The sequence below is a fragment of the Dendrobates tinctorius genome, unplaced genomic scaffold (genome assembly GCF_039654945.1).
Source record: "Dendrobates tinctorius isolate UK_male_01 unplaced genomic scaffold, ASM3965494v1 ptg000005l, whole genome shotgun sequence".
Classification (NCBI taxonomy): domain Eukaryota; kingdom Metazoa; phylum Chordata; class Amphibia; order Anura; family Dendrobatidae; genus Dendrobates; species Dendrobates tinctorius.
Genome location: NW_027361673.1, coordinates 11,441,819 through 11,451,468, shown reverse-complemented (window position 1 = coordinate 11,451,468; position 9,650 = coordinate 11,441,819). Strand labels below are relative to the sequence as shown.

At 44.1% G+C, this 9,650-nt stretch overlaps 1 protein-coding gene across 1 annotated transcript; it reads right to left on the bottom strand.

The window, feature by feature from the left end:
• Positions 1–304: 304 nt before the first annotated feature.
• RPL15 (ribosomal protein L15) lies at positions 305–8,379 on the bottom strand. The gene is made up of 3 exons (XM_073568307.1): positions 8,164–8,379; positions 7,730–7,866; positions 305–658 (listed from the first exon to the last, which is right to left on the bottom strand). Exons 1-3 carry the CDS (start codon positions 8,333–8,335, stop codon positions 353–355), a joined length of 615 nt encoding a protein of 204 aa, XP_073424408.1. The 5' UTR covers positions 8,336–8,379; the 3' UTR covers positions 305–352.
• Between the last annotated feature and the right edge of the window lie 1,271 nt (positions 8,380–9,650).

Genomic DNA, 9,650 nt, shown 5'->3' with positions numbered 1-9,650 from the left:
TAGTTTTTTTAAACAGGTTTTACCTCAAATAATCAGCCGTGGTCCCGTTCTGTGTCTGTATGCTTGCTTCTTTCCCTGGCCAGTAGCTGTGATATGTTCAGATAGACACATCCATTACACAGGGGCACATTTAGAAGAACTCGGCACAGGAATATAACACATCCAATTGTGAAATATATTTTTTACTCCAAAATCTATTAATTAAAATGTACTTTGTTAGTGGGACAACCCCTTTAAGCTACATATTACAGAACTTTTAATAACTCATCTACTTTGGATGTCAAGACATTGAGATAAACAAACATTTGTCCAAACAACTTTATTTCTGTCAAATTTACAAGTACTATCCCAATCAGCGGTAACGGTGAAGCTGAAGAGTGTTGCGTCTTTTCCAGGCAGCATGACGAGAACCACCAATGGTGAGATGGAACTTGTGGCCCTTTCCAAGACCACGGCTCTTCTTGCCAGCTGATGTCAGGCCACGCATCTCTCTGTGCTTGTGCACAGCCTTTGTGATCCATTGGGTGTCTGGATTACGTCTGATTGCCTTGTGGAAGGTGTCTATAAGGATGACCTCAAAGAACTTGTAGGTGGAGTCTTCACCAACCCAGTAGGAGTTCAGAACCCTCAGTCCTCCACAATGACGGCCAGCACGCTCCTAGAAGGAACCAGAGAATGTCAGATTTCTGCTTTCTTTATACACTAGGCACAAACCTATTATATTAACAGTACTAACAGTTCATATATTTATTTTAGTGGATTTTGGAGCAGACTGATGTAAAATAAAACATTAAAGGGAATGTCATCCCCAGAACACATTAAAGACCAAGACATTACATAAGGGACTTTTTTCCCCTATAAATCATACCAGCACTATACAATTCAGTGGCGGAGTCAACAACTTTCATATGCAAATGAGGGGACACCTTGTACCAGGGCTGTAGAGTCGGTAACCCAAACCTGCGACTCCGGACTCCTCAATTTCCCTTCCACCGACTCCAACATATATTGCTTATATTGAAGTGAAAAATTAATAGTACAATGTGAACATCAGACATTTAATCATTTTTATGATACAATAATCAAGACATTTAGATAGAAAATATATATTTATTGGAATAGAACTTTAGAACAAAAAATAAATTGTAAATATGTAACACTATGTAATATATATATATATATATATATATATATATATATATATATATATATATATATATATATATATATATATACATATACATATACACACACATATATATATACACACACGCAGAATTGCCTCCATCACATCCTCTGTCATTGATGACCTAAAATCTGACCTAATAATTTTAAGGCCAGAGAACAACCTCTCTACACTAACTTGGGTTGAAGGCAAAGCCTAACCACATGGGCAACATCTGTAACAATTTCCAGGTATAAAGGAATTGCCTCGTGCAGTCAGTTTTGATGAACGGTTGAATTTTTCTTTGAGAGCAAGTGAAACCTCATACTGTTCCACAGAATCTCAAACTGCACACCTCAGCTGCTGCAGAACCTTATACTGCACACCCCTACACTTGAAAATAAAGCCTGCACCTTAAGATGTGGTGAATGCAGTCTATTTATTCCAACTATCAACTGATGTTGATGTGTTACTGAAGATGAGCAATGCGTGTCCTGGGCGTCCTTTTGGGCAGCTATGAGGTGCACATGACTGGTGCTAAAAAAATTTAAAAAGTGTTAAGGGCCTGTCACACTAAGCGATATCGCTATAACGTCACTGTTTTTTGTGACGTAGCAGCGATATTGCTAGCGATATCGCCATGTCTGATACTTGCCTCCGACCGGCTCCCCCGCTGATTATCACTGATCACGCGAGAACGTCCTGGAACGTTTCTCGTCGTCAGCTTCCTGTGGCACCGGCGAGCGATGCGTGGACGCGGGCGGGAGGTAGTCAGGATCGCCTCGTGACAGGTAACGACCCCCGACCACTGCTACATCGCTGGTGAGATCTGCCTGTGTGGCAGCTCACTAGCGACCACTTAGCGATGCACCGCCGAGGAGGGGGGGGGGGGGGGGAGAAGCCGACTAAACCATGCCCATCGGACTGGACCGTGCCAATTTGCATACCTCTTCAACATAAAGGTATTTTTGCATCAAAGGTGCGGAGTCGGGGGGAATAAAAAATCCTAAAAGAATCCTTATGGGACACACAATAGGGTGATATCTTTACATGATATCACTAAAAAGGAGTGACAGATTCCCTTTAAACCTATAGCTCAACTGACCCCATTATTTAGGGTAGGGGTGGGGAACCTCAGGCCCCAGGGCCATTTAGAGCCCTCGATGACCTTTTATCAGGCCCTTGAGCAGATTCTCAGAGACCGCATTCTTTGGCAGGAAGCTGTATTTTGATTGCCACAAGCTCATTAATTTTTTCTTGCTCTGATAGCACACACACACACACACTCACTGAACATTGAAGGGCATGCAATGAAAGATTAAGTCATGAAACCAGCGCCAGAGTCAGGAAGTACTTTGTGGGCGGAGTTTGTACGGCCCCCAAAGGATGGCATAAATATCCAAATGGCCCTAGTCAGGAAAAAAAAAAAAAAAAAAAAAAAAAAAAATTCCCCACCCCTGATTTAGGGTCTTTTGCATTTGCTCTATTGGGATTCTTTCAGTGCAGCTTTAGCCACTGGACTTGAACATCTTGTCTGTTTTGGGGGTAATTGACTTCATTTAAATTCAACTCCAAAGAGGTCCCAAGATTTTGCAACTTTTGAAACGCCTTATAATCTGGTGAAATTGCTTTACACTAAGGCCATAGGGATTCTGATTTTTGCACCTTGGCGCTTTCACACCATTTTCTTACAGCTCCACCAAAGTGGGTGCAACGACAGTGGAACAAGGGTAAGAGACCACAGATTGTCTAATTCATGACTAGCTGTATTTGTCAGTCACCTAAATGGGCGATTAGACTGGAGGAAGCCACTGGTCAGACACTCCAGATTCATGGAGAGGCATGTCACCACACACCCTCATCTACACCAGTGAGGGAAGAAGAAAAAAAAAAAAAAAAAAAAAAAAAAAAAAAAAATCGCTGGTCTCGATTAGGTCAAGGCATACCGTATATTATTATATCTCTCTCTCTCTACAGATAGATCTGGGCATATATAATAATAAAAAAAAAAAATGTCAAAGGTAATTGGCATGTATACCACAATATCAAAGGCCTAAGGTATCAAACCATAGATCATAAATACAGACAGGTGTCAAGATCTTAACACAAAGAAACCATAAGCATTCAGATATACAGTTGAGGCCAATAGTATTGACGCCCCTGAAATTTTGTCAAATACTCAGTTTGTTCCTGAAAATGAATGTAAACACAAATTCTTTGGCATTATCTTCATTTAATTTGTCTTAGGCTGGTTTCACATTTGCGTTTTTTTTTCCGCGGTATTTTAGCGCTAAATAGCGCATGCGTTTTTTTTTTCCTATACTTTGCATGGGATGCGCTTATGTGCGCATACACATGCGTTTGTACGCGTTTTTCCGTGCATGCATTTTTTTGCGGTATGCGCTCGGGCGCACAAAATGCAACCTGTTGCATTTTTTGTGCGTCCGACTTGCCTCAAAAAAACGCATGCGCGCGCAATGCGTTTTTTTACAGCAAGACACCCATTATAAGTCTATGGTGAGCATATGTGCGCATTGGCATGCTTATGTATGCGTTTTTTTGCACATGCGTTTTTTTTTTTACCATTAGTTTAGACAATGGAATTTAGGGGTTTGGGTTAGAGTTAGGGTTAGTTAAGGGGGTTTAGGGTTAGGGTCAGGATCAGGGTATGGTTTGGTTAAGGGTTAGGATCAGGGTATGGTTTGGTTAAGGGTTAGGGTCAGGGTCAAGGTTAGGGTTAGGATCAGGGTATGGTTTGGTTAAGGGTTAGGGTCAGGGTTAGGGTATGGTTTGGTTAAGGGTTAGGGTCAGGGTCAGGGTTAGTAAAGTCATGGTTTGGTTTAGTGTGAGGGGCCACCTAATGTTTGGAAAAAAACGCAAACGCGGTAAAAACGCACTAAAAACGCATACAAACGCATAAAAACGCTGCGTTTTTTTCATGCATGCTCATAAAAATGCTTGAAAAAAAACGCAGCAGTTGTATGCTTTTGTATGCGTTTTTTCAATGCGTTTTTTGCGGGAAAAACGCGCTGCAAAAAAAAAAAGCAAGTGTGAAACTAGCCTTAAATGAAAAAAAAACACAAAGAATTGTCCTAAAGCCAAATTGGATCTAATTCCAAACCAAACATAAAAAAGAGGGTGGACAAAAGTATTGGCACTGTTCGAAAAATCATGTGATGCTTCTCTAATTTGTGTAATTAACAGCACCTGTAACTTACCTGTGGCACCTAACAGGTGTTGGCAATAACTAAATCACACTTGCAGCCAGCTGACATGGATTAAAGTTGACTCAACCTCTGTCCTGTGTCCTTGTGTGTACCACATTGAGCATGGAGAAAAGAAAGACCAAAGAACTGTCTGAGGACTTGAGAAACAAAATTGTGAGGAAGCATGAGCAATCTCAAGGCTGCAAGTCCATCTCCAAAGACCTGAATGTTCCTGTGTCTACCGTGTGCAGTGTCATCAAGAAGTTTAAAGCCCATGGCACTGTGGCTAACCTCCCTAGATGTGGACGGAAAAGAAAAATTGACAAGAGATTTCAACGCAAGATTGTGCGGATGTTGGATAAAGAACCTCGACTAACATCCAAACAAGTTCAAACTGCCCTGCAGTCCAAGGGTACAACAGTGTCAACCCGTACTATCCGTCGGCGTCTGAATGAAAAGGGACTGTATGGTAGGAGACCCAGGAAGACCCCACTTACCCCGAGACATAAAAAAGCCAGGCTGGAGTTTGCCAAAACTTACCTGAAAAAGCCTAAAACGTTTTGGAAGAATGTTCTCTGGTCAGATGAGACAAAAGTAGAACTTTTTGGGCAAAGACATCAACATAGAGTTTACAGCAGAAAAAAAAAAGGCATTCAAAGAAAAAAAACACGGTCCCTACAGTCAAACATGGCGGAGGTTCCCTGATGTTTTGGGGCTGCTTTGCTGCCTCTGGCACTGGACTGCTTGACCGTGTGCATGGCATAATGAAGTCTCAAGACTACCAACAAATTTTGCAGCATAATGTAGGACCCAGTGTGAGAAAGCTGGGTCTCCCTCAGAGGTCATGGGTCTTCCAGCAGGACAATGACCCAAAACACACTTCAAAACGCACTAGAAAATTGTTTGAGAGAAAGCACTGGAGACTTCTAAGGTGGCCAGCAATGAGTCCAGACCTGAATCCCATAGAACGCCTGTGGAGAGATCTAAAAATGGCAGTTTGGAGAAGGCACCCTTCTAATATCAGGGACCTAGAGCAGTTTGCCAAAGAATGGTCTAAAATTCCAGCAGAGCATTGTAATAAACTCATTGATGGTTACCGGAAGCGGTTGGTCGCCGTTATTTTGGCTAAAGGTTGTGCAACCAAGTATTAGGCTGAGGGTGCCAATACTTTTGCTGGCCCATTTTTGGAGTTGTGTGTGAAATGATCAATGTTTTGCTTTTTGCTTCATTCTCTTGTATTTTTTAATTTAAGACAAATTAAATGAAGATAATACCAAAGAATTTGTGTTTGCAATCATTTTCAAGAAGAAACTGACAGAATTGCAGGGGTGTCAATACGTTTGGCCACAACTGTACACTTTGATCCCTTATTTTGGTTAGTGCCATATATGTAAAGTTGTGTTTACTTTGTTTTCTGGAGGATTATTAAAGAAGTTGTCAACTACTATAACAACCCCTTCAGAATCTTTATATCCCCCCTCAGTAAAATAACACATACTCCCCCCTCCAGCGTCAGCACTGGCTCTCACTTGATTATATTCCAAAATGCCAGCAGTCAATCAGCGTTGGCTGCACCCCGATCCTTCGGACAAATCAAAACATCAGGAAAAAGTGAGAAGCAGGCCTCAATTCCTCTGGATGAAAGTTATACAAATAGGAGTGGGGAATGAAGCCAGCGCTGATAGGATGCAGGAATCACATGACAAAATCACGCAAGTCTCGGCAAAGCCATTGCAGTCACCGTCGTCCACATCGGGGGAGAGTATAAGCCTCATTAATTTACTCAGGAAAACAGATTGCCCACATAGTGGAAAACCCCCTTAAGATCATGACTTTGTATTTACATATCTGTCTGTACTTATCTTAATATATTCGTTTTTTCTTCATTTACTGCTGCTATATTGTGGTATACATATTCATACATAGACCAATTCCCTTATTTCAGGTTTATACATTTATAGAATTGCTGGCTGTTTCACCTTCTTTGTGTGGATTCATTTTAATCGTCTTTAAACCTTAATTGATCCTTTTTCAATAAAGATCGCGACTAGGGATGAGTGGACCCGTGGAAGTTTGGGTAGCTGATCGAACTTTAGGGTACAGTTACACTTAGCGATGCACCAGTGATCCCGACAACGATATGGATCGCTGGTGCATCGCTAAATGGTCGCTAGTGAGCTGCCACACAGGCAGATCTCACCAGTGACATAGCAGCGGTCGGGGGTCGCTACTTACCTGTCAGACGCGGCGATCCTGACGTCCTCCCTCCCTCGTCGCTCGCCGGCGCCACAGGAAGCGCCCGACGAGAAACAGTCCAGGACCTTCTCGCGCGATCAGCGATAACCAGCGGGGGAGCCGGTCGGAGGCAAGTATCAGACATAGCAATATCGCTGCTACGTCACAAAATCGGTGACGTTACAGCGATATTGCTAGCGATATCGCTATGTGTAACGGGCGCTTTAGTCCAAAGTTGGATTCAGGTACCACAACAGGTATCCAAATCCCACTGAAAACAATGGGGACCCAAACTTTGGAGCTGGGAAATCTCTCTCCGGACTCCTTAACTATGAAGTGAACTTCCAGAAGTCTGTGTTCCGAGTCAGCATCGTGTCTGTTAAGAACCCCGAACTTTACAGCTCGAGTTTGTTCATCTTCAGTTGTGACTCTTTAATTAGCTCAACACTTGGTCGTTTCCATGCCTTTTTTATGGGTTTAACAAATGTATGTTTGTGGCTCAAAATATTTTTTGGGCCAAGAGTTTCATTAAAAAAGTTGAACTGTTTGGCTTTTACAAGCTCTGTTTCCCTGTATTCAACTTTAAGGTGATAATAAATCAGCTGAGAAATCGGAAAGAGACAAATACGTTATAAACACTACCATCATTTAATCTGGAAAAACTCACTGATTGTCAACTCAATTCTGCAATATAAATTGCAACACACAAGCAATAAAAAAGACAAACTGTACAATCTACAGAACATGCATTGTACACGCTGTAAGAATTCTATGGTGCTGGCACCAGGGCGCGCAACTACTATTTGATTTGCATACATGCGGTCAAGTGCCGACTAAACGTGTGCAGCATCGCTCAATGAAAGTGTAATGTGCGAGGTGGGGTACGTCTACTATGACAAGTATGCCCGCTCCCAGAGAATTCACACAGCATGTAGTGCATGTGCTGTGAGGAGTCACAAGTCTGCAATCAAAGGCAGGAAAACCCCTTTAAGCTGAGTATTCAGCTACAATAACCTACCAAGCCCAGTGACATCTGTACCTCGAGCACAACACAATATAAAGAGCTTATGTACACCATCAATACATTTTACAAGGCAAGGTTAGATATCTCATGGCTTCATACCTCAGCGACAGATTGCAGGCTGCGAGCAAACTTGATCTGGTTTACACCATGGTGCACTGGCTTGCCATAGGTTGCACCCTTGGGCACTGGGCGTTTGCGGCCACCACGGCGAACTCTGATGCGGTAGATAACGTAACCTAGGCGTGTAAAAATATTTTTTTAAAAAAGGAAACGCTCAGAAAACAATCTAATACTCACAACTATTAGTGGTCATTACTGAAGAATGCAAGCCTTCATGTGTGATCCCAAGTCCCAGGATACAGACACCACTACCATTGGCCTGAGGACTTCACTCTTTATGGTGGATGTCATCTTATCAACCATAATGGCCAACTCATTTGCCTTAAGCCACCAGAAACTGAAGGTGCAGCGCTGGTACCCAAATTACCGATGCCCCCCGACATGATCGTGTCTTCCTATACCTGGTTACTCACCTTGTTTGGCCTTGTACCCCAGTCTACGCGCCTTGTCTGGGCGGGTGGGACGTGGAGCACGGTGAAGGGAGGACAGTTGGCGATATTGCCAGCAGCGGACGCGCAGGAGGAACCTCATCACATCGGACTGCTTCTTCCGCCATAGCTCCTGCATGTACTTGTAGGCACCCATGCTGGCAAACTGGGAGAGAACGGAGAGAACACAGAGAATTAGGACTCCACACATGGAAACAGAGTCCATTACAGACCCCACAATATTTCAGCGATCCCCCCTCCCATTCCAGGCCCCCAATACTGCAGCAATCACCCATTCCCACTAATAAAGCATGAATTTCCACATTACTGCCAGGATGCCCCCATTCCTAGTAATAATGCAGGGATCCCCCCCCCATCCCAGTCCAAGCCTCCAATATCTTCACAGCTCTTCGCACGATCTATGGTACATGTCTGAGCCGTAAAGCGCTCCCGGCCCACTGTCCCCGGTGCAGACGCATTGCCCGTCAGGAGGTCCGGGCGGCATAACCTGCTGCCGTACTGACACCACACCCCGATATCTGCAGGCGGCCGTACAACCATCCCGGGCGCGGAGGCCTCTATGGCCGCTAATACAGAGGCTAAACTCCCGTAACATAGCCGAGGAGCCGCGCACAGGAGCGGTGGCGGGGCGCAGCACGGGGAGGACGGTGAGAAGCCCCCGCAGATGTGACCGAGCGCCGTATAACGGGGCGGATGGACGCGGATTCAGAATACACATCTCGGCGTGTAAGAGGAAGCGTCCATTACCTGCTGGTTCGGCAGCCGGAAAGGAAGGACGAGATTACCCAGAATCCCTTATGACATCGCCAAGAGGATGACAGCTTCCTGTTTTGTTGGCAAAGGCTCATGGGAACTGTAGTCTATTTTACCGATCTGCAGTGCAATACGAGTGCTGGGTGAGCAGGGAGCGTAGTGCAGGGGCCCCTGTGTTGGGCCACGTTCAGTAGTCGGTCAGCATTTTACCTCAGTATGTGTAATCCAAAACCAAGAGTGGAACAATCAGAGGAAAAGTGTAATAGAGACACGTCACCACTTCTGGATTTATCACCCACTCCTGGTTTTGCTTACAAACACCGAGGTAAAAAACTGACCAAATACTGAACGTGTGACCGTGGCCTTACAGCACTATATGGGCCGTCTGTAGCCCCATCCCCCATCATGCCAGCCCCTTACCTCTTGTGCCCCTGTGCAGCAGCACTGGTGTGTCCACACTTGGCTTAGGGAATGCTGGAACTTGTGGTCCGACACTGCCAAATATCAATGCATCGGTAAAGGAGCAGTAGGGTGGTTATACTTGGTATTGTATAGCAGTGCGGCACCTTTACTTGTGAGGCGGTGTTAGCATTGCACAAATACCCCAAATGCTGCCATATAATACCTCAATATATGGCTCATTAACTCCACAATGTACTGCCAAATAATACCCTCATATACTGCCAATACCACACTAC